The 26,324-nt window shown below is 38.1% G+C and overlaps 1 protein-coding gene across 1 annotated transcript; it reads right to left on the reverse strand.

Annotated features, from left to right (window-relative positions):
* Positions 1–291: 291 nt before the first annotated feature.
* LOC149153291 (uncharacterized) lies at positions 292–2,482 on the reverse strand. Its single transcript, XM_089443774.1, has 2 exons — positions 1,750–2,482; positions 292–1,379 (listed from the first exon to the last, which is right to left on the reverse strand). The coding sequence occupies exons 1-2, from the start codon at positions 2,480–2,482 to the stop codon at positions 292–294; spliced, it is 1,821 nt and encodes a 606-aa protein (XP_089299900.1).
* Positions 2,483–26,324: the final 23,842 nt, after the last annotated feature.

Consider the following 26,324-nt stretch of genomic DNA (forward strand, 5'->3'; position numbering starts at 1 on the left):
TTCTCCCTAAAATCATGCAGTCCTCCACCACCTTTAGAAGATCCTATCCAATAGTATCGTAAAAGGCTAAGTAAAACTCAATAGTCCATCCATTTGGTCCCAGACTTTTATCTTTTTTGAACCATTTTAGCATGCTTTCCAATTCTCCCATAGTAATAGGATTTATAATATCCTTTGCCTCTTCCGGGTCAACAAACCGAGGGAAGAGACCAGCTATCTATACTATTTCGGCAAGGGTGGCACCAGGGGGAGCCTTGAAAAGCTTCTGGAAGTGTGAGTTGCCTAGGTGTGCTAGCTGATGAAAGGATGTTGCGAGTTGACCATCCTCAAATGGCATGTGCAAATGGTGTTGCTGACTTTCCTTCCCTTTGCATAATTATGGAAAAACTTTGTATTCTCATCTCCAACCTGAAGCCAAGTAGCTCGACTTCTAAGGCACCATGTTTCTTCTCGATCTTTAATAATTTTGGATCTTTGTGTCTCTAGGTCAATGAGATTTGATTTAGCCTCTGCAGATATAAATCCTCGCCCCTGCTCATCCAAGAGATCGGCTAGATTGGACTCAATGGTAATGAGAGTCTGTTCATCCCGGTCTCGTTTGTCTTTTGCCCATTTAATAGATAATCTCTTGATTTCAAGAAGGTTATGACAGAATCCTTCAGCAATGGTTCTCCCCATTGTAGGTGGATGAGAGCACCAGTAATCCGTGACTAAATTGATGTAATTGGGATCCTTTAACCATGTGGCATTGAATTTGAAAGGGGCCCTAGGCTTCTGGAAAGGACTTGACAGCTCCATGAAGATGGGAGAATGATCAGATATTCCACCAGATCCAACCCACTGTCTATAATTTGAAAAGGTTCTTACCAGAGGTTCTTTGATGAGGAACCTATCCAAACGTCTGGCCAGAGCAGCATCCCCAGTTCTTCTATTATGCCATGTAGGTTGAGATTTGATCATAGGTATATTAATCAAGTGGTGTTGTTCAAGAAGTTGCTCCATAGTGTCAGATAAGGGATCCACTTGTGCATTGCATCCCCAAGATTCCCCATATCCAATGGAGAAATTCATATCCCCTCCCAAAATGATATTGTCAGATCTAACAAATGATAGATTGAGGAGGTGGTTCCAAAAATCAGCTCTGTTTTGGCAGGGGGCATATACATTGAGAACCCTGAGATCCATGCCAAATTCCGAGGAGTAGATGTCTATACCGATGAATCCAGATCCTCCCCAGGAGGCTTTGAGTTGGATAGTGCGAGGGTTTATGCCCAGAGCAAGACCTCCGGATCGCCCAATGACATCAAGTGCATGGAAGGTCCAGCCCGACTTCAATGATTGCAGAACAGGAATGACCAGGTCAGCCAAACCAAGGGTTTCTTGAAGGAAAATAATATCAACATTCTCAGATTCAAATAATCGTCTCAGGGCTAGTCTTTTGGGAGGGCTAGCCAGTCCTCTGCAGTTAAAGGATAGCCACTTCATGAGGGTGGCCAAGGGAGGGTAATCAGTGCTCTAAGTACCCAATAAAGTGTGGATTGTCTGCCATGTGCCACTTCCACCCCAGCCTGCAAGATAGCTTTAGAAATGTGGGATTGTCAACCCCTAGTGGTCTTGGAAGAATGAGGATGGGAGGTCAATACAATCCCTATATGCTCAGGTGGGTGAGACACATGGGATCGGAGGTTGTAGAAATGAGAGTGAGCTGAGGTGGTCGAGAGATCCGGGGGAGGGGTGAGTGAGTCATACCAGGGATAGAAGGGGGAGTAGTCGAGATAGCAGGTTGATTGAGGTCCAGGGGGTAGGTAATAGCAGTAGAAGTAATGTCTGGAATAGATGCAAATGTAGTATGAAAGTGTTGATCAGTGAAATTTAATGAAAATTCAGAAACAAAACAAAAGGGTGGAGGAATACCCGATGAGCAAGCAACCATTGTTGCAGCCTTGGATCTCATCATATGTGAGGAGGGAGGACGGGGGGAGGCCAAAGATGGCAGTTGAGTCGATCCGCCCATCGTTGCTAGAGGTACATTGGACCGAGGAGTCTGTCTGGCAGCTATTGTGGGTGCAGCAGGAGCAACATCCTTAGCATCCTTGGTAGGAGTGGCAGTCAAGCGAACCAGAGGGCATTCCTTATAAAGATGTCCAACCTTATGACACCTTTGGCATCTGAATGACACTCCTTCATAATCCAAGATTTGAATGCGAGTGAAGTTCTTCCACTGTAGAGTGATTTTCTCTTCCAACCCTTCTCTGATATCCAGGTATACCAAAATACATGCCATAGATCGATTGTCTGAGCTGATATAGGTCTTGTCGTAATACATAAAGGTACTAAGCACATTCCCGATGCGAGTGAAAATGTCTTCAAACCAAAAGTGGAGGGGTAACCCTGGCAACCTGACCCATAGTGGTCCAGCACCAATTTGTTCCCGTTCTGGATCGAATAATGGGCTCCAGCACTTAAGCAAAACCGGGGCCATCTCAATATGCCAATACCTGGAGAGTGCCCAAGAGGTGTACTCCTCCCTTTGGAAGATGAGCGCAAACCATCCCCTTGCCTGTTGAAGTTTATAAGTCTACCAGTTAGAAACCCTCCATGCACTTTACTGATTTATTCCTACCTACTTGTTTCATTACTTAACAATTTATTTACAATGTAAATACTGAAAATAAACACTAGTACATGCTCAACATATTACATATAATCAACTGAAGGAAAACAGAAACAAGCATACAAAATGACACCATTATTTTTGGACCAATGTCCTCGGAAAAACCCAATGCGAGAAAACTGATGCAGTTATCTAAGGGTTTTCTTATTAAGCAATTTCAAAGTACAATGTGGGTGCCAAATATTTCTTACCCAACAAATAATTACCTTGGCAGTAATACCTCTCAGTCTGAGACAAATGTCCTGGCTGAAACCCCGGATAAACCCTTTGGCAGTTCCTCAGCTCCAATCTGCCCTAGAAACCCCAGTGTTTGCCTTTTTGGACTACGTTAGCCTCTCTCTACCCAGCGTTGGCCCTGTGTCACCCTGAATGGGCCTATGTCAACCTTCTGGCCCTTTACATCAGCTACACTAGCCTCTCTGAAGCACTGCGCAGCTCCTGGCTCCCTCTGCGTGGCCCTGTGTGAGCCCTGGATGCTACTGCGTCACTCTCTCTGGCTCTTGTGTTGATATCCTGGCACTATCTTTGCCTCTCTTTCTCTCTATACTCACTGCCCATCAGCTGCAACTCTGATCACTGATTCTATCTCTCTTAGCAAACCCCACTCTAGAGAATAGAATGACTGATAATCTGGTGTGTCCTCCAAGTGACCCTCAAGCCTCCTCTTACAATTTCCTGGTTGACATATCAACAATCGAGATTAAGTCCCTAATTGATGGCCAAGATTAGATCTGGCTTGATCCATGCCTTTTGGACCATTATAACATAGTTTTATATTAATCCACATTAATATTTTAATTTCCCTATGTTTAGACTTAAGGACTCCATTAAAAATATTAATTATTTTAATATCTCCTAAACTGTTTAGAATTTGCCCAAACCCTTTCTGGGTATTGGAGATCTCATGTGCCCCAACCTCTCCACCAGATTTTGTGGCTAGAGCACATTCGATGCTACCACAGATCAACATTGCCAGCGTATGAACATCTAGGAGTTCCTTGAAAAGATTCCGCCGAATTTCCTTGACCCAGAGGCGAAGGCGAGCAGCAGAATAAGCTCAACCTCTAACTCTACCCACTAAAACCTTGCTAGCCATGTCAACAACTTCCCCCATTTGGGACCCTTCACCAAAATTTAGTGATAAATCCTTGCAGGTAGCCTTAACACACTTCAACTTTTTCTTACCAGTACGCGGCGCGGTCGAGTGATCCTGCAAGGGGTCCTGTGAACCTTGATGTTCCTACTGAGGCTGCGAGGAGTTATCCTGGACTTTAATCACTAGTGTATTGAAGCAACCAGAAGGGGAGGATGTGGGAACCGGCTCTGTCGCAGGGGGAGTAAAAGGGTTGGATGACAGATGTGAGGGGCCTGCCACAGTATCAAACCCTATAGAGGAGGGGAAATCAAAGGGTATCTGGTGAGGCGTAGCATCCAAAGGCGACAGGTCAAAAGGGGGGGAGGGCAGTGCGCAAGAGGCAAGAAGGTGGAGGGTAGCCGTTGATAAGGGTGGGCAGTCAAGACCCGGGGAGTCGATAGAGAGGACAACAAATGAGAGACAGGACGAGGAAGGACCGAGTTCGGAACAGGAAGGAGGAATAACGGAAAACTACGGAAATGGTGAAACCTGAACCCCAACAGTCGTAGCCTCCAGCGGATCATTAGGGCGCGTCCAGATAGGCTCATAGGGGTTAGGGTCAGCAGAATAATCCACCACGTCTTCGTCCATGTCCAACATCCTGCAGACAATCCCGGCGACAACGAAGGGTGGTTCGTTGACAACAAATCCGAAGAGCTAATGCCGACCGTGAAGGTGAAGATGACGGCGCGATTGTGAGGAAGGCAAGCAAGAAATGTTTTCTTCAGGCGGTGAGAAGGAAACCCTAGCCATGCTCCCACCGTTGAACAATCCCGAGCTCCTACATCATTGTTTCCAAATTTAATGAAAACATGGGCATTGTTAAAAGAAAGACTCAGCGATTTACAACACAGTTGCTACTTGATGATGTTGACTTGTCATTATATTTATTTTAATTTTTTTAAATGAATTCATATTATAGTTGTAACTTCATTCATTTACCATTTGGACGTTAAATAAGCAAAATCATACAATTTAAATTGTTCGGATACATTGATAGGGATCGAAACATTTACCTCATGATACATTGTTCACTATCAAAATTATCAAAAAATCATAAAGAATAACTAAATTATAACTAAATTATAACTTTAGTCTAAATTATCATTATTATTAATTATATAAAAATAATAATAAATGAGTTATATATATATGACATGTAACAACATTTTCAGTAATGTAGTTAGGCTTTCTTACAATACACTGGACCACTGATTTACTAATACCATGTGCCTAAAATGTCATATCTCATGTTCATATGGCATATGTTTCTATGACTTTTTTTAAATTAATCAGTTTATTAAAAAGGTAAAAAAGACATAACTATATTTAAATAAATCTCATCTTTAATACATGATTACTACTAAAAATATTTTAAAATATTTAATAAAAATTAAATCCTTACCAAAATTATGCAAATTATATTTCAAAATAAACACCTATAGAATATATATATATATATATATATATATATATATATATATAACTTAAAAAAATAATTTATAAACTAATAAAAAAAAAAAAAAAAAAATTCAAAAGAATATTTTGTTTTTTTTTAAACTTCAATTAAATTAAAATTTAAAATATAAATTCCACTTTGGAAACTTAGTTTCAACAGTAATTCGTTTTTATTAAGTTTCAAATTGAATTATTATTGAATAATTGAAATTCAAGATATAAGTTCCAATTTACATGGGAAACTTAGTTTCAATAATAAAGAGTAAGTTGACATTTTAACTTAGTTTCAATATATTTTAGATATAAATTCCAATTTATTTGGTAAATTGACATTTTAGGTAGAGATTCCAACTTATTTGGAGCGAGTTACCTTTTAAAACTTGTTCTTGCCTTCCATACTCCAGGTAATTTTTTCCATGAGCTTTTATTTATTATTATTTTGGACTTTTTATAAAGGATATCCTAATCAATAAGCTGTGAATTCCTTTCTATCTACCATTCAAAACTTGGCAGCCAAGCAATAATAGGCACAATGTCCTTCATAACTTAGAAAGGGACGGGACAAGTGGTGGGCAAATAACATCACTTAGGTGAAGTGAGAATAATGCATCAAAGTGGAATTTGGAGTCAAAAGATTCCAATTCTTGGACTAATAGTTTTATGATAACGTTTGAAAAATGAAAATCAAAATGCTGCAACTTAATACAAAAAATCAAATTAATAATGATAATTATTTTTAAACACATGATTTAATGGCAAAGTTGTCAAAGTTGTTGGATGTAAATTTTCTGTAAGGTAGTAGCTGTGCTCATTAGCAGATTTGTTATTGTACTTTGGAACTACAGGAGTTGTTGATGGGGAATATTACGTCACCTTGTCGCGGTCGCACTAAATTGCATGAAATGATAGACTGCATTTCACCATCCCCAAAACTCTACAGTTTGGAATTTCTGAGAAATGAGTTGAATTTGTGGTTCCAGAGAGGCTGGCCACATTTAAATTTGTGGCTTCACCCATAAAGTTGGTTATTAATTATTGGGTCAAGGTTGTTTTCACCATTTGATTGTGTGAGGAATTTGAAGCTTGTGAGTTATGAGTTGAATTTGTGGCTTTATTCATAAGTGGTTATTAATTATTGGGGCAAAGTAGTTTTTGCTTTTTGATTGTGTGAGGAATTTGAAGCTTGTGAGTTATGAGTTGAATTTGTGGTTCCAGAGAGGTTGGTTACATTTAAATTTGTGGCTTCATCCATAAAGTTGGTTATTAATTATTGAGCCAAGGTTGTTTTCGCCATTTGATTGTGTGAGGAATTTGAAGCTTGTGAGTTATGAGTTGAATTTATGGTTCTAGAGAGGCTGGTCACATGTTTAAATTTGGAGTTGTTTTTACTGAGACTTTTTGGAAGCTTTTTAGAAGGGTTTTCCTGGTTTAATTTCTCTAAAGGCAAGAACTTATTGAAATCACAAGGTTGATGGGTAACTCCTGCACATTCAAAGTGCCCTGGGGTTTTTCAAAGTGCTGAATTTATATATATAGTCAAAAAACCAGTTTAAATAACACACATCAAGAAATCACCTCAAATTTTTCTACCAGATTTTAGCACTTGAGATTCCAAAAAATCGCTCTAAAAACAATTCTTTTAAATTTGTACCCTCATACATAAAGTCTGCTCTGCTCTGAATGATTAGGAGTGAAGCTTGAAGGTCGTTTTCAGCATTTGATTTTGTGAGGAAATTGAAGGTTGTGAGTTATGAGATTGTTAAGATTGATGGGGATTTGAAGGTGGTTGTGAGTTATGAGATTGTATGGTTATTTTAGAGTCAACTGAGTTACATGAAAAAAAATATACTTGGCATGGGATTTGAAGGTGGTTGTGAGTTATGAGATTGTATGGTTATTTTAGAGTCAACTGAGTTACAGGAAAAAAAGATACTTGGCATTGTGGTGTACATGTGTTTGACCCAATTGCAGGTCCAAATGATTCTAATAATGATAGTGTTGTTTCTGGGGAAGCTTCTTTAGAAAATTTGGATGGAAGGGAAAGCAATGAACAAAGGAATCCAGGAATTGGGGTTTGAGATTTGATTGGAAGACAAAAAGACTTCAAAGATCCGGATTGATGGATGGGCATCTTTTAGAAATGCACCTCCCACTGTAATGTGATGTATACCTCTGAAAACCATTGACAGTAGGGTGCAAGAAAAGGAAAGGGTAGTGGCAAAGTAGAGGCCGGCTTCTAGTAAGGGAAAAGTGGAAGGGCACATTGATTCTGGTGGAAAGAATAGGCATGGCCCAACGCCCAGGCCCATACCCATTGGGCCCTCCCCCGCCTCTTTCTGTTCCATGGACAAGACGCCATGATTGAGACTGTGACTGAGACACACTGGCTGGCTTTCTCTATTATGCCCGCAATACAATACCGTGCATATTTATTTTAGATAGAGATATATATATACTCACTCCCTTTTTAAAGGTCTAACCTTTGTTTTTCTAAGGTATTTATGAGAGTGTCATGGATCTAGAGTTGGAATTTCAAAATAGACTCATTTTTTAGTTTTCGTTTTCACATTTTGTTGTTTCATTTTCACAGTTTTTTAAAAGAAAAAACTTGGAAAAATTTAAAGGGTGAAAAATTTGTAAATTTTTAAGCTATATTTGACGAACAAATCAACTGGTAATTATCAAATTGGTGTAAGCCAGTTGTCTTTAGTGAGATTTTTTGGAGGCTTTTCCGGAGGGTTTTTCCGGTCAAATTTCTCTAAAATCCGGCAGCAATTTATTGAAATCGCAAGGTTGATAGGTAATTTCTGCACAATCAAAGCATCCTAGGGGTTTTTCAGGGCGCTGAATCCAAATATGCAGTTAAAAAACCATTTTAAATAATACAAATCAAGATTTAACCTCAATTTTTTCCGCGGGATTCCCGGAATCTCCAAAAAATAACACTAAAGACAACTCCATCTGTAAGTCTCTAAAATTTTAGAGTTTAGGTTAAACTTGAAAAGTCTGATGGGATAAAATGATGGGCAAAGGGTAGCCATGAAAGTGAGGCAGACAAAGTACCTGCCAGCACGTGCGATACGACAGAGAGTGTGTAAGTACAGACAAGTTGGGAGAGAATGACATCCATCCGTCCCAATTTTTGATTATTTATTATTCATCGTCCTACAGAATCGTCACGAATTTGGAGATCCAGACGGCACTTTCTCTTTACCCTTCAAACATACATCTGCTGACCCACTTTCAGTGATTTCCATAATTGTTCACGGTCACGGATGTTTCACCGCTTCCCCATCGACGGCTCCGGCTCCTTTCATCGCTTCCCGAGGCGCCTAGATGACCGTAGATCTCAAACGACTCTCAAATTGGATTGCCTTTCCCTGCCTTGTCTTCGCGTCGCGTTACCTTTCCTGGACTTTACGACCCGCCCAAAATAGCCGGATAGACGCTTTCCATGGAATCCCACAAACATACTGAACCCATCTGCAGCCGCTCTAACCTTTTTCGCTCCCTTTGATTGCCTGCCTGCACTTTACGGAACGCCGGTACCTAACGCGATCCCTGTAATTTCGGTAACATTCTACTTTTCACCAACGAAGGAATTGCTGTTCTGTAAAATATAATTTCTTAACTCAATTACACCCATTTACCAGTTATGACTCACGGGTGAATGTCTGTCTGTAAGTATCTAAACATCATAACACATTCAATATACAGTTCTATACTTCTGTAAAACTCTAAGCCCCAAAAACAAACTCTTTAACTAAAACCAACCAACCATCATTATTAACTAGTGAAATCTGTATAATCATCCATGGCAATTAACCATCATTACTAAGTAGTAAAATTTGTATCAATCATCCAGAGTATATTTGCAGGCTCAGGCTCAGGCTCGGGAAAGTTTGATTGTTTGATTGTGATTTCGGTTCAGTCGAAACTTGTGGAGGTGGATCAGAGGGATCGGAACCGACCCTCCAAAGCATGTGGAGCCATTTTTTTCACACTGCAGAATTCTCCATTAAAAGGTACAGGGGGGTGCGTCTTGTAGTAGGTGGACTAGCCTCCTACTACCACATCTTCCCATCGCCCGTTCACAATGGTGTCGAATCCAAGAGTTCTTTTTTGCAGGTTTGGCATCTATCCAATTTGGGCCGGTGCTAAGCAGCTCTTTAATGGCTTTAATTTTCAATATCTAGATTTATTTATAATTGAGTAAAGAAGTTTTAAACATTTTTGTTGTGGTAAATGAAATTTGAAGTTATTCTCAAGCAATTTTTATTATTAAATAAATTAGTTATTATATAATTAATTTAATTAAATATTTATAATTTAATTTTATAAATATTTATTCATTTAAATTTATTTAATTAATATTAATTATTTTAAATCTTTTTTCAGCACGAAAAAAAGCTATATATTGTGTTATATTCATCAAAGAAACAAATGTACAGCAATATTTATATGGGAACCACCAGATATGGCAGAAAATATGTGGATCAAAGCCACATAATGAGGAAAGATTCAAGAATCATTTTCTGTTTTGCTACATATAGTTCAAATGGAGAGATAATTGCTAAAAGCACAAAAGATAGTTCAAAAATCGGTCCCATGAGACAAAAGTACATGGAAATATTCAAAAAGGAAGTCAAAATATTGGGAAAACAGAAAACATACCAGATAGACTTCAATATATAGAAAATTATGTACCCAGATAGACTTCAATATATAGAAAATTATAGTCTTGGATTTGATCAAAGATGTTGTCCACAGTTATCTGCATCCTCTTGATACCCTATGGAGATGATAGGCCCTGTTTTGATAAAGCATCTGCCCTCCAGTTTTTTTCCCTGGCAATGTGGGAAATTGAGTAGTCCTTCCTGCTACTCCATATAGCCTCAATCCTGTCCAGCCATCCAGAAAGATTGATATTTCTTATGATATGTTTTGACTGTACATGATTGATGATGACTTTCGAATCTCCAAAAATTTGAAGCTTTTGTAAGTCAAGAAAGTCACAAATAGTAAGAAGACCAGCCAGGGCCATAGCTTCTACTTTATTGTTGGATCCGGCACCTCCATTCCAATGTATATCGAAAGCTTGACCATCCTTTGGAATAATGAAAACTCCACAGGCGCAAAAACCATGTTGAGCAGCTCCGTCAAAAAAAGCATGTGGATATCCTGTGGGATCCCTTGTCTGAAGACACCTTTCGTTGATGGAAAGATGTTATCAAATAGTTCAGATTCTGAGTATTGGAACTGAAGATAAATATGTTTTGCATGTACAGTCGATGAATCACCATGTCCCCTCCAAATGAGGAAATCCTTGTCTGCAAAGCGAAATATACCATGTGCCCGCATTGTAGATATGGTAGAATTCCATTGAATTTCCAGTTCACCACTTAGGTGCATTTCTGATGCAAATTTCCAAATAGGAATTGCGCCATCCCATTTTCGAATGGCATTGGCCCAAAAGAAAAAGCCCCTGTTGTGTAAAGCTCTTAATAGCTGTGTGGAAATATGGATCTTTCCATCCGCCCCTGCAAATTCATCTAAACCAATAATAATTTTTTATCCGGACTAAAATTTCCAGATCAAGTTTTTTCTGAAGAAAGGCTCTATTCTTCGAAATCCTCTTCATATAGTCGAACCGTTGGAGAATCCAGCAGTGTTGAATCCAAAATGTATTTTAAACAACAAAAAATCTTGAAATTGTATTCTCGGATTTTGGTGAATTCCCTTGAAAAAGACTATTTCGAAATAAATTATTTATTATTATTGTTATTGCTCATTTCATACTTGTATGATAGAGAGTAAACCACAGTGAATACAATTTCTATGTGCTTACTTAAGTGTTTTTAGCAAACATTTTACTATCACAATTATCATCACTTGAATTATCCCCTGAAGTTAATTTTATTTTGTTGAGGGCTCTTCACTCTGGTATGGAAGAATGTTGTAATGTGCTATCCCATCTTGTAAACATTTTGACTTAGTCAAATTAAATAAAAATAAAAATAATTAATATTTAAAATAAAATTGAGGTAAACTAGTCAATTTACCATTGGCAATTTTAGGCTCCAGATTTTCACAACTCATGATTTTACCAATGGTATTCTTATGTGTGTGAGAGAGAAAAGAGATTTGATCATGGTAGATCCAGAGTTAAGATGGATCTAGGCCCGTTACTTAATCAAAGGGTGCTCTCTAACCTACTATAGAAGATGTTGTAATGTATTATACAGACAAGTTTTGTTAAAAATTCTAATTAATAATTGCACCAATCTAAATCCATCTTTAAATGTGGATCTACTAATCACCGAAAAGGATCAAATTGCTTGAAGTGCAAAAGAGTGAAAAGGGATTTGATCCCTATTCGAAGTTAAAATTAATCTAGACTAGTTATTTTTCTCCAAATTAATTTTTATAACTTTGAAAAAAAAACACATTCTTTTGAGAGTGGAAATTTCACAGTTATTTATAGGCTTGTTTTTTTTTATCCTGATGATGAGTGGAGTGTCCACTTGAAATACTCCAGATGATGAATAAAATGTCCACCCTAAAAATTTATACACAATTTATATCCAAAAAAATTTTAACAATATATATTCTTTACTATCCAATTTATTTAAACTTTATTTTTTAATAAAAAAAATTATATAAACTTATTAAATACATATATATATAATGAAAAACTTTATTTTTACATGTTCTTTTAAAAAATGCGTAAATGAAAAAGAGTCTGCGTATTAAATACATATATAATGATGGAGTTTATTTTTGCATGTTCTTTTATAAAAATGCGTAAATGAAAAAGACACCTACATCATGTATAATTGAAAAAGTCACATACATAAGGACAAAGTCTCTCTATAGATACCCTTCTACTAGTAGTAATAATAATTGTATGTTGAAAATATAATATAAATTAAATAATTTTAATTAAAAAATAATTTTTAAAAATTTAAAAATTAAATAAATATATTTAAATGAAAATCATTTATTAAATTTTGAAAAATAAATTAAATATATTTTAAAAAAATTTAAATGATTGGTTTAGTTTTAGTATTAAACTAAGAATTAATATAATAATATTTATATGCATATAATTATTAAATCAATATTTTTCATCATCATGTTTTTTATCATCATATTACTTACAAATAATTAAATCTAAATAAAAGAGATAACAACCATTCAAAATAACCTCAATCAACTATATTATATATTTAACCATACATAATTATAAATATTATTTAATTTTAAAATAATATAAAAACTAAAAAAATTGAATTAATAAAAGTTAAAACACTCTTCATTGCAATTTCACAAAAGCATCATAATGTCTCAAATTGTAAACATTAAAAACAATAAACACTTATTTTTTTTTTAAATAATAAAATTATATTAAAGAACATTTCTGAATAGAAATAAAAGATATTTCTCCTCTTTATAATGATAGGCCTCATCACTATTCTACTAAAACACTCTTCATCATAAATCTGAAGTAGAATTAAAAATAACAATAGTAATATTTCTTTCTTAAATAATAAATTTATATAATATAAAAACAATTTTTTAAATGTATTTTATAAATGTAATATCTATAATAACTTTTTGGGTAATTTCATTAAAAACACCATATTATATGAAGAGGAACGATGGTGATTAAACACTAGGGCTATTTGGGTTCAAGTTGGTGATGGGAATTCTAAATTTCGTCACTGTTTTGCATCTCACTTGAGGAACAAAAAACATATTTGGGAGATCCAAGATGATGCAGGGAACATCCATTGCACAAAACAGGGGTTGGAAAAGGTTGTCCATACTCACTTCTTTGACATTTTTAGAGATCTTGGAGAGAACCCAATTCAAGCTCAATTACAGATCCTCTAGTGTCTTCCTCACATTTTTTATGAGGATGACTCCGAGAGGTTGGGTACCCCTGTCTCACTAGAGGAGTTAAAGATGTTCTTAAATCCCTTGGCAAGGACAAGAGTCCTAGCCCCGATGGCTAGACTGTCGAATTTTTTCTAGCCTTTTTTTATTTGTTGGGGAAGGATATATTGCAAGTTGTGGAGGGAACAAGAACCTCAAGTAAGGTCATAGGGGCTATTAATGCCACCTTCATTGCACTTATTCCAAAGTGCTCTAATCTACGCACCTCCAATGACTACATACCTATATCTTTATGCAATGGCATATATAAGGTCATTGCAAAAGTGATTTCTAATCGTTTAAAAGCAATTCTCTCATCTGTTATAGCCCCTGAATAGTTCAAATTTCTCACAGGTAGAATAATTCATGAGGCCATTAGGTCGGCTCAAGAGGCTTTACATTCTATCAAGACCAAAAAGCATTGTGCACTGATTCTTAAAATGGACTTGGTGAAGGCATATGACAAGGTGAATTGGAGTATCCTCATACTCCTCCTTCTACACATTGTTCTGGATCATAAGGTTACCAACTGGATTATGGGGTGTAACTTTTCAACGAATTTCTCAGTTCTCATCAACGATACACCTACTGATTTCTTTCCTTACTCTAGGGGGTTAAGACAGGTGTGTCCCCTCCCCTCTTTTATTCCTTCTCATTATTGAGGGTTTGAGTTGCATGATCAACTTGGCCAAGTGAGAGGGGCTTATTAAAGGTGTTAAAGTCTCTAAGCCAATGTTTCTTTCACATATACTTTTTGTGGATGGCGTGTTAATATTTGGGGAGGGCATCGTTTCTGAATGGAGCTTTCATCATCATATTTGTTCTGCTTTTTGTTCTGCTACTGGTATGTTGATCAGTCATCAAAAGTCTTCTTTTCTCTTTAATAATATTTCAGATGCGATCGAGACTTTTGTTTCCTCCATCCTCCCTTTCAAGATGGTATCCATTGAACATGGATCCTATTATCTGAGTTATCATCTCAAGCCCAATTTCTATTTGGTGGAGGATTGGTCTTGGTTAATAAAAGAGTTGAAAAGTGAATTAGAAATTGGTGTTATAGGTGGCTCTCCATGGGTGGTAGAATGACCCTGTTCAAAGTGATCCTTGAGAGCATTCATGTTTATTGGATTTTATTATCTAAGATTGCAAAATCCACCACCAGGAAGATCCGACATATTATGTTTAATTTCCTTTTGACTAACAAGAAGCAACGGGCCAAAATGCATTTGGCTAAATTGGATGTACTTTCTCAACCCAAAAACCGTGGGGGATGGGGATTAAAAAAATAATGTTGGTTTGGAATTGCGTTGACTATGAAGAGCTTCTAAAGGGCCATTACAAGCTCAGGTATTTGGTGTCACGTCATTGCGGATAAATATCTTCATGACATGTCATTCTTGGAGTGGTTGGGGTCTTTCAATCCAAGTAAATATATTGTTGGTTCGAATATTTGGAGAGGCTTAGTGGAGGCCCTTCCCTGGATTCATAGAGGGTTAACTTGGAGAGTTGGAAACAAACAACTAGACAGTCTTGGAAAAGACTCCTTTACAAGTGGTACTTCTCAGGATTGTTTATATCCTGCACTAATTGCTTGTCTTAATGCATGGGGCATATCTCGGCTTAGTCGTGTCTCTTTGTCCTCCCAATAGTTACCTCCCCTTGGTGGCTGGAAAGGCTCTTCGACCCTGGGGTTGCAAGGGACTTTGGCCTCATAATGGGACTCATTCATTAATCACCTGCAATCAAATGGTCTATTCTTAAAGGATGAACATGATTCCTTAGTTTAGAGATGGAATGCCCTCCCTGGTCAGATCACTGGAAAACTGGCCTACCATTCAATCTCTACATCTTTCCTGTAGCCTAGGATCATTTGGTGGACTAGAAAAATCTCAAAATGGTTGATTCTACCAAAATTGAGATGCTTCATTTGGTTCTCCTCGGTAAATCGTATCTTAACGTGGGATAACTTGATTTGAAGGGGTTTCAATGGTCTTAATATGTGATGTTTGTGCCAACGGGGTGCTGAATCAGTGGATCATTTATTTTTCCAGTATGCATATTCGAGATCACTATGGGAGGCTTTACTACTTCGATTAGAATCTAGGATTCTGATCCCCTCTCCTCCCTAGAGGTATGTTTGTAGTGGTGGGATAGTAAGATGGGCTTCTTTAAATCTTTACCTATATTTTCTACTTGGGGTATCAGGAAGGTCCACAATATTATCACATTTGAGGGACGTTTCATCAGTCTCCCCTATATTTTGTCTTTGAATTTAGGATTCTTTAATGATTACTTGAGGCCTCTATTTATAAAGAGGAACCATCCTTTCCGTTATCCACCAAGGCCACTCACTGATAATGTGGGTTTCTTTGATGGAGCCTCTGTAACAGTCCTGGTGAAAATTCCATGTAAATAAAAGTTAATAAAGGCAAAATAATAACCACAGTTATGGGACACTTATTCCAAGCTTAATGTTGGGGAAAATATCCTACTGTGGGTGGTTATTATGGCTAAGGAAATTGGAAAAGGCTTTGGAAAGGCAAAATGGTATTTTTGGCAATTTATTTATGAAAATAATGGAAATTAGGAGAAAAGGAAGGTGAAAGGTCACAGGTTGATGCAAAGAGGAAAATGAAGGAAAATAATGGAAAATGAAGAAAATAGAGACCACATTAATAAAAAGGCGTCTGAGGATCAGTTCATGGCTTTTGGTTACTTCAGTTTTGGAGTTCTCTCTCTATTCTTTCTCTCTCACACTCTTGGACACTTGGAGTTTTCTTGGAGCACTTCAGCATTAGATCAAGAAGGGCAAAAAGAGGAAGTAAAAGATCAAGCAAGATAGAGCATGATCAAGCAGCTACAGTTGGTTTACTTGCAGTTATGGATTTTCATGTATGATTTCCTTGCTAGATTTGGCATGCATGGTTATGCATGTGTGTTCTTGGTTCTCTTGTTGTCATGGGAATGGGTTTTGCCAGGTGTGACAGTATTCTTCAACCTTTCCTTTCCATTTCCAGATAGCCATGGTGTGATGGGGTTCTCATGTTTTGGTTGAGATGGATTGCCGGATGGATTCAAAGCTGAGTGAGGTGGATCTTTGAATGAAAGAACACATGGCCTAGTGATCCCTGAATCAGACTGTGGATTGCGGTAAAGCCACTGGCCTAGTGACCCCTGAACCAGACTATGGGTTGTGGTAAAGCTAGGTATTATGTGCCTCGGTGGGCCTAGGAGTCCTGGACCAGTCAATGACGAGATATACAATAAATCCTAGATGTGGTTTCCCTTGATCAGGCCTAGGAATCATTGTCAGTGAATGGTGGGATATATAGTAATGCTTGGAGGGTGGTGTGTCGATCATGGCCTAGTGATCCTTGGATTGGACTGTAGATTGCGGTAAAGCCTAGAGACTAGGAGATGGGAAAAGTCCTCACGGTGTAGGTGGAGAAATTCTATGGCATCCATGCTTGTTTATGGCCTAGTGATCTGGTGAGGATTATGGTAAAGTCTGATTCTATTGATGAGGGTGAGGTGGTTTAACCTCGGAAAGCCCTAGTTGGTTCTTTTGGTTTGAGTGCCACATTCATGCTTGGAATATGGCACAAGGGTGATTAGTTGAAGAGAGATTGGCTCAACCAATCTATGGTCAGGTGGAACATGGTAGTCCCATACCGGGTTGGCTTTTGCATTCATTAATAAGAGTTCCTTTCCTTGGTATTTTCTGTCTAACAGTATTGGATTAGATGTGGCATTTATGGCTGTTGAATCCTCATTATTTCTGTTGTTTATATGTTGGTTATGAATATGTTTTATGACAGTGAAAATGTATAGTTCTCATCATGTTTTGATTTGTAAATGACTGAGCAATGAATCTATGACCTAATAGATGATAATGCAGCTAATGTGATAAGACGTCAATGCTTCTTATCGATTCTCAGATAAGTATAAGACCCATATGCTCAGATATGTTATTATGATCTGTAGAATGCATATTTGTGACATGTTTGATGAAATGTCTGTCGTGGCTTGTAGGGGTCCAGTCAAGTCTTTGTTCAAGAATTTTCATTGGCATCATTGTCTCTATGTGTGAATTCCATGAAGTTCTGGGCAGTAACTGGGTTCTAGCCCTGGAATTTAGCCTTAAATCTCGCAATCACTGGCATAACACTAGTAGAAAAAGGCTACAGGTGCACTCAGGCAGGCTCATGGGAGCGAATGGGACCCTCAGTCGCTTGGAGGGCTTGGCAAGGGAGTGATTTGGGCTTTAGGTCCTTGAACTGTTAAGTTTCCTTAGGGGTTGGTCACCTGGAAAGGTGGGGTAGCTCCTAAAGGTTTTGTACGATGTGTGGATGGTCAATTTGGTTGTGTTTTGTCGGTTCCACTTCCTTAAGGTGACCTAGGAGGTTGAATCAGATCATAGTAGCCTCTCGTCACATGTTTACCCCAATTGACCAATTACTTGGGTAGATGTGGGAGGAGGGTGTTACAGAGTGGTATCAGAGCATGGTTCACCCCTTGGACTGGATGGGTGGTGTGTTGGTCACGCATTCATATCGGTTGCATATGTGTTCCCATGCTTGTGGTCTATGTACTGGCTGTGTATGCATGTTTTTGGTTATGGTTGCAGTGGTGTTTCCATGTGAAAATTTAATGGCGTTGTTGTTAGATGTGTTTATCATGAGTTTATGTCGGTTATGCACTAGATATGCATGTCAATGTTTGTATGTAATGTGTATGTGTGCATGTCATACATATGTTGTTATGCATACAATGATATGGTTATAGTTTCCATGCATGAGGTCATGAGATGTGGTGGGTATAGTCATGAATTGATGGCTGGATAATGGTTAAGATGATGATATGATTATGTTTATATATGTATTGTGATAATCTGGTTGGTCTTGCAAATGAGATATCCTCCCTGAGTTATACTAAGGTATGTTGGTTTGTTTATGATTTGGTTTAGCTGACATAGTATGCCTTGCAGGAAGAGATCAAGATGACTAGCAAGATGGTAGACTACAAATATTCTCCCTATGAATCATATGAGCAATGTGGTGTTGGGAACTCTTCTGACTTAGCAGACACATTGAGGATTTTGAAGGAAGAAATAAGGAGTTGTAAAGCAGATAATGACATAATCATGCAGGCACAGGAGAAACAAGCAGAAGTCAATGCAGTAATTCTTCAGAGTTTGTCAGAATTGCAGAGACAGGGACCACTTCGGATCAACTATGGATAGGAGGATGGGACTAATGGGGCATATGGAAGTAGGTCTCATGGTGGTCACAGGTCAAATAGAGATGACACGATCAAAGATGGTAGATTCTTGGATACTCCAGATAGGAGAGGTGATGGACATAGGTACTATTCTAGTTATGGTTCTGACAGGCACTATGATCATCATCGTTATCACCCTTATAGGAGGAGTGATAGGGGATACTTGTTGGATGAGTTTAAGAAAGCGAAGCCACCTAATTTTGATGGAGAGTTGAAGAAGCCTAAGGATGCAGAGGCTTGGTTACTTGGCATGAATAAGTTCTTTGAATTGCATGAGTATACAGAGAATATGAAGGCTAGAATAGTTATCTTCAACCTCAAAGGGAAAGTGGATATCTGGTGGGAAGATGTAAAACGGGTCAGAGACATCAGGATAAAGGAGTTGAGTTAGCATGAATTCAAGAGACTCTTCAAAAGAAGTACTTGTCAAAAAGGTACTACGACACTAAAGCCAAGGAATTTTATGAGCTCAAAATGGGATCGATTGCAGATGAGGAGTATACGACCAAGTTTCTTAGAGCTATTAAGGTATGTATCATATCCTAAAGCTGAAAAGGCTAAAGTTCAAAGATTTGTCAATGGATTTCCATTATCATTTAGAGATCGGATTGAGTATGATGAGTCTCGACCACTTGAGGAAGTTATTGGGAAACTAAAGCATTGCTATGAACAGTCAAAGTATAAGACAAAATCTTAACAAGGATGGAAAGGGAAAGATAAAAGTAAAGGTAAATGGCATCCAAAAAGAACAAGGCCTTAGAATGCAGAAGAGAAAGAGAATGTTGCACCGCATAAGAAGTTCAATGCAGCTAGATAGGGACATGGGACACAACAATAGAATAGAGGTGATGGTACATGACGGTTGGAGTGTTGGACATGTGATAAGGAGCATCTTAAGAGGGATTGTCTGTAGAATCAGGATGCTAGGCCTCAGATCTATAGTGCACAGGAGGCGTAGACTGTTAATGAGGTTGGGAAGAACATTCCTCGTATCTATGTAGCGCTAGATAATAGGCAAGCATATCATCAGACATCTATCCATTAGAGGAAATTTTATCCTAAAAGTGCCCATGAAATTTTCACGTACATAATATGTAAACCAATCAAAATCCTTTAAATTTAAAAAGATGTACATGTAAATATTATGGAGAGAAAATACAAAATAAAAAAACTACCATTTTAAATATATTTTTGGCTTATCTCCTTATAGGTTTACTCAAATTTCAAGTGTAAACACACATTTGATGCAGAATTAAATTCCACATCCAATGAGTACCCATTATGTATACTTTTGAGAAGACCCACATTGATGAGAATTGAATATACATTAAAAAATGTGTTCAACACATTTTTTTTAATGTATCTTCAATTCTCATCAATGTGGATCTTCTCAAAAGTATGCATTATGGGTACTCGTTGGATGTGGAATTTAATGCCGCATCCAACGAGTGTCTAGACTTGAAATTTGAGTAAACCTATAAGGAGATAAGCCGAAAATACAGTGAAAAAAGTTGTTTTCTTCTTTTCCTTCAAAAATTCATAACTCTTATTTTATTATTTTACTATTTTTCCTTAGGAAGCCACTTTTAGTCTGAAATTTCCTCTAATGATTGAGATGGACAGTAAGCTTTGTGATCAAGTTGTTTCTATTTTGATTGACCCTAGATCTAATTATAGTTATGTTAACCCTGACTTGGTGGATAAGTGTGGTTTGAATAAAGAAGTGCATGCAGAATCTTGGTTAGTGCAGTTGGCTACAAGTACCAAGAAGAGAGTTCATCATTGGGTAAGAGCTTGTGCATTTGAGTTGAATGGCATGCCTACTTCAACACATTTGAACATATTACCGTTGGGGTCATATAGTATGCTTTTGGGTATGGACTGACTATATCTTCATAGGACCAAAGTGGATTGTTATGACAAAGCCATTGAGTGCTTGGATGACAATGGGGAGAAGAGAATCTTACAGGGTAAGAAGAAAGCAACATCAGTTAGGATGGTGACAACTATGCAGGCAAAACACAGTCACAGAAAAGGGTGTGTGTTATTTGCAGTACACATTTCTAGTGATAAAGGTAAGGAGGATGAGGATGCAAAGATATTGAGCAGGTATATGATTTTACAACAGTTTCAGGATGTATTTCCTGCAAAGATTTTAGAGTTGCTACCTCACAGGGAAGTGGATTTTTCTATTGAGTTGGTACTAGGGGCAACACCAACATCAAAGGCACCATACAGGATGAGCACTCCATAGTTAGTAGAGTTGAAGTTGCAGTTGAAGGAAATGCTTGACAAGGGATACATTAGGCCAAGTGTATCTCCGTTGGGTGCATCGGTCTTGTTTGTGAATAAGAAATATGGTACTCTCAGGTTATGCATTGATTACAGGCAGTTGACCAAGGTGACCATCAAGAACAAGTACTCGTTGCCGAGGATTGATGACTTATTTGATCAGTTAAAGGGAACAACATTATTTTCAAAGATTTATTTGAGATCTGAATATCATCAGGTATGCATCAAGGAAGAGGACATTTACAAGACAACTTTCCAAACCAAGTATGGGCATTATGAGTTTGTTGTAGTTCCATTTGGTTTGACTAATGCTCCAACTACCTTTATGTGCTTGATGAATAATGTGTTGTGTCCTTATCTAGACAAGCTTGTTGGTGTATTCATTGATGACATTTTGATATATTCTAAGAATGAGGAATATCATGTTGAGCATTTAGCAGTAATGTTGAGACTATTGAGAGAGAAACAATTGTATGCTAAGCTCAGTAAATGCAGTTTCTTTTAGACATAGGTACATTACTTGGGGCATGTGGTCTACAAGGAAGGCATAGTCATAGATCTAGAAAAGTTAAGAGCTATCATGGAGTGAGCAGTTCCTAGAAATGTGGATGAGGTAAGATCATCTATAGGGCTAGCAGGTTACTATAGGAGATTCATCAAGAACTTCTCTCAGATTGCATATCCTATTATGTCATTGCAGAGGAAAGGTGAAAATTTTGAATGGACAGAGGAATGTGCAATAAGTTTTGAGCAGCTAAAGCAGTTGTTGACAAATGCTCCAGTGTTAAATACTGCAGACTCGAAAAAAAAAGTTTGCATTGTGTATAGATGTTTGCAATAAAGGACTTGGTGGAGTCCTTATGCAGGAGGGACATGTAGTATGTTATGAGTCACAGAAAATAAATGAGCACGAGCAGAACTATCAAACACATGATCTTGAGTTGGCAGTGATCATTCATGCGTTGAAGATGTGGTGGCACTATTTTCTTGGTAGAAGGTTTGTATTGATGAGTGATCACAGTGGGTTGAGATACTTGTTTGACCATTTGAATCTAAATGCCAGGCAAGTTAAATGGTTGGCCACGATTAGTGAGTTTGACTTTGAGATCAAGTACATCAAGGGTAAAGAGAACATGGTTGCATATGCTCTTAATAGGCAGATACAGGTAAATCACATTACAACCATGAGTTCTTATGGGATAGACTTACAAGACCAAATTTTACAGGCAGGTCAGCAGGATGACAAGTATAGAGAGCTTATGCACAGGTTATAGAGGAGTAGAAGAGGAGTACAAGTACACGTACAAGTAGTGGTACATGTACAAGTAGTGGTACATGTACAAGTACAGGTGCCTAGGATTTAGACTATCATCTCTCAGCGGATGACTTGATCAATTTTAGGGACAAGATATATGTGCTAGACAACAGTGATCTCAATAAGATTAACTTGGGGGAGTTTCATGCGAAAGTATATTCAGGTCACCCAGGCTACCAAAAGACATTGACAATAGTAAAGAAGTTTTATTATTGGCTGAATATAAAGAAGGATGTGGCAGAGTTTGCGGCTAGATGTTTGGACTGTCAGTAGGTAAAGGAAGAGTGTAGGAATCCATGTGGACTACTACAGCCGATTATGATTCCATAATAGAAATGGGAGGTCATTTCCATGGATTTCATTATAGCTTTTCTGAGGACATCTAGACAACATGATTCCATAATGGTTGTGGTGGACAAGTTGACTAAGATATCGCACTTCATTCCAATGAAGAGTACGTATTCAGCTAGTGATGTGGCACAAGTGTTCATCATAGATGTGGTGATATTGCATGGTGTTCCGAAGAAGATTGTGTCAGACAGGGATGCAAAGTTCACTTCTAACTTTTGGAGGGAGTTGTTTGCAGGTTTAGGTAAATAGTTGGCCTTCAGTACAACTTATCATCTACAGACAGATGGAAAGACAGAGAGGGTCAACAGGATATTAGAGGACATGTTGAGGATGTATGCGATGCATCAACAGAGGAGATGGGAGGAGTAACTTATGTTGGTTGAGATCGCTTACAATAATGGTTATTAGGAATCACTAAGGATGAGTCCGCTTGAGGTATTGTATGGGCGAAGTTGTAATAATCCCATCAGTTGGAGTGACTCCATGAACATAGTATTGATTGGACTAGACATATTAGCAGAAATGGAATAGGAAATGCATGTAATCAAGAAGAACCTAAAGGAAACACAAGATAGGTAGAAAAGTTATGCAAATCAGAACAAGCTGTTTAAGGAGTTTTAGGTTGGGGAACATGTGTACTTGCGCATCAAGCCAAAGAATATCTCCTTGTGGATTGGATTGTGTGCCAAGATGGCACCTCGGTTTTGTTGACCATTCAAGGTTCTTGAAAGGATTGGGCCATTAGCCTATTGAATTGCACTGCCTCCGACAATGAAAGTTCATGATGTTTTCCATGTGTCATTGCTTAAGAAGTATGTTAAAAATGTTAATCATGTGATTGACTGGTCTGTATTGCAGGTGGAGCCAGATGGAGAATTCCAGCTAGAACCTCAGCATATATTGTAGAGAAAGGTGCTCATGCTCCAGAATTGAGCAATCGAGTAGGTTAAAGTGCAGTGGAATCACTTTGGGCTCAATGAAACTACATGGGAGATGGCGGATCAGATGTGGGCTATGTATCCTTCTTTATTTGCTAGTTGAGTGAATGCCCTTGATATATGTTTTAGCATTGTTTTGGGTATATGTTTGATGTGATGTTTTGGTATATGTACATATGTATATGGATGTAAATACCACCATGAGTTGTGATATAAAGCTCCAATAAGCGGTATGTGGGTCATGTCAGTATGATTTTTATGCTATTATGTTGTCATGTTGGTTTGCTTCTCAGCAGTTTGATCATTGTAAATGCTGCAACGAGCTAAGTTATAAAGCTCCATGGGCAATATGTTTTTCATTCAACAATCTTGTTGGTTATAAGTGTCATTGGACACCGAGGACGGTGTTCCCCCAAGGGGGAGGGTTCTATAACAACCCCGGTGAAAATTCCATGTAAATAAAAGTTAATAATGGCAAAATAATAACCATGGTTATGGGACACTTATTCCAAGCTGAATGTTGGGCAAATCATCCTAGTGTGGGTGTTCATTTCGGTTATTATGGCTAAGGAAATTGGCAAAGGCTTTGGGAAGACAAAATGAAATTTTTGGCAATTTATTTATGAAAATAATGAAAATTAGGAGAAAAGGAAGGTGAAAGGTCACAGGTTGCATGTGAGGAGGAAAATTAAGGAAAATAATGGAAAATGAAGAAAATAGAGGCCACATTAATAAAAAGGCTTATGAGGATTAGTTCATGGCTTTTGGTTAGTTCAATTTTGGAGTTCTCTCTCTATTCTCTCTCTCTCTCACTCTTAGACACTTTAATTTTCTTGGAGCACTTCAACGTTGGACCAAGAAAGGAGAAGAAGGAAAAGAGGAAGCAAAAGTTCAAGCAAGATAGAGCAAGAATAAGAAGCTACATTGAATTTACTTGTAGGTATCGATTTGCATGTGTGATTTCCTTGCTCGATTTGACATGCATGGTTATGCATGTGTGTTCTTGGTTCTCTTGTTGTCATGGACATGGGTTTTTGCAGGTGTGACAGTGTTCTTTAGCCTTGCCTTTCCATTTCCTGATAGCCATGGTGTGATGGGGTTCTCATGTTTTGGTTGAGCTGGATTTCCGGATGGATTCAAAGATGAGTGAGGTGGATCTTTGAATGAAAGAACACATGTCTTAGTGATCCCTGAACAAGACTGTGGATTGCAGTGAAGCCACCGGCTTAGTGACCCTTGAACCGAAATGTGGGTTGCGGTAAAGTCAGGTATTGTGTTCCTCGGTGGGCCTATGAATCCTTGACCGGTGAATGGTGGGATATATGGTAAATCCTAGAGGTGGTTGTCCTTGATCAGGCCTAGGAATCCTTGCTGGTGAATGACGGGATATATGGTAAAGCCTAGAGGGTGGTGTCTCGATCATGACCTAGTGATCCCTTTATCAAACTGTGGATCGTGGTAAAGCCTAGAGACTAGGAGACAGGAAAATTCCTCACAGTGTAGGTGGAGAAATTTGGTGGCATCCATGATTTTTTATGGCTTAGTGATTCGGTGAGGATTCTGGTAAACCCTAATTCTATTGATGAGGGTGAGGTTGTTTAACCTTGGGAAGCCCTAGTTGGTTCTTTTGGTTTGAGTCCCACATTCATGCTTGGAATATGGCATGGGGGTGATTGGCTGAAGAGAGATTTGGCTCAACCAATATATGGTCGGGTGGAACGTGGTAGTCCCATACCGGGTTGGCTTTTGCATTCATTAATAAGAGTTCATTTCCTTGGTATTTTCTATGTAACAATATTGGATTATATGTGGCATTTATGGCTGTTGAATCCACATTATTTCTGTTTTTTATATGTTGGTTATGAATATGTTTTATGACAATGAAAATGTATGGTTCTCATCATGTTTTGATTTGTAAATGATTAAGCAATGAATCTATGACCTAATAGATGATAATGCAACTAATGTGATAAGGCATCAATGCTTCTTAGTGATTCTTAGATAAGTATAAGACCCTTATGCTCAGATCTGTTATTATGACCTGTAAAATGCATATTTGTGACATGTTTGACGAAATGTCTGTCATGGCTAGTAGGGGTCCAGTCAAGTCTTTGTTCAAGAATTTTCATTGCCATCATTGTCTCTATGTTTCTTTTCACTTATTTAAATTCCATGAAGTTTTGGGTAGTGACTGAATCTTAGCCTTGGAATTTAGCCTTAAATCTCACAGTCACTCGCATAACACTAGTAGAAAAAGGCTATAGTCGCACTCAGGCAGGCTCATGGGAGTGACCGAGACCCTCAGTCGCTTGGAAGGCTTGACAAGGGAGCGTCTGGGACTCTAGGTCCTTGAACTACTGAGTTCCCTGAGGGGTTGGTCACTTGGAAAGGTGGGGTAGCTCCTAGAGGTTTTATAGGATGTGTGGATGGTCAATTTGGTTGTGTTTGGTCGGTTCCACTTCCTTAAGGTGACCTAGGAGGTTGAATCAGATCATAGTAGCCTCTCGTCACATGTTTACCTCGGTTGGCAGTTACTTGGGTAGATGTGGGAGGAGGGTGTTACAACCTCACATGATAGGTCCCGTGGAGGGGGGGCACTTCTTTTGCTTCTAGGGAGCTTTTCTTATCACATTTGGACCATTTTTGGATCGGGTTCCAACACAAAAGCTGAAATTTGCGCCTATTGGGCTCTAATGCATGTTGCTACCTCCTTAAACATCGAATCTTTACAAGTCTTCGATGATTCAAAGTGTGTTATTGATTGGCTTGTTGGGAGAAATGGAATTCAGGTTCTTGGCCTTCAATATTGGATGGAACACATTACCAAACTAAAACTCCAATTTTAGCTCCTTTTTTTCCAACACATTTTTAGGGATTAGAAACATCAAGCTGATCATTTATCCAAGAAGGCTCTCATTGTGGCAATGGGGCACATCTTTTTAG

Source organism: Pinus tabuliformis, chromosome 9 (genome assembly GCF_031772625.1).
Source record: "Pinus tabuliformis cultivar Carrire ecotype Pingquan chromosome 9, CPIR1, whole genome shotgun sequence".
NCBI lineage: Eukaryota > Viridiplantae > Streptophyta > Pinopsida > Pinales > Pinaceae > Pinus > Pinus tabuliformis.

What these genes read in the sequence shown, in the direction of transcription:
- LOC149153291 (XM_089443774.1), bottom strand. Translation starts at nt 2,482, where the DNA reads ATGGCCCCGGTTTTGCTTAAGTGCTGGAGCCCATTATTCGATCCAGAA. An exon ending in TACTCCCCCTTCTATCCCTG is followed by an intron (nt 1,380 to 1,749) that starts GTATGACTCACT and finishes TTTTCCTTCAAG; the next exon opens with AAACCCTTGGTTTGGCTGAC.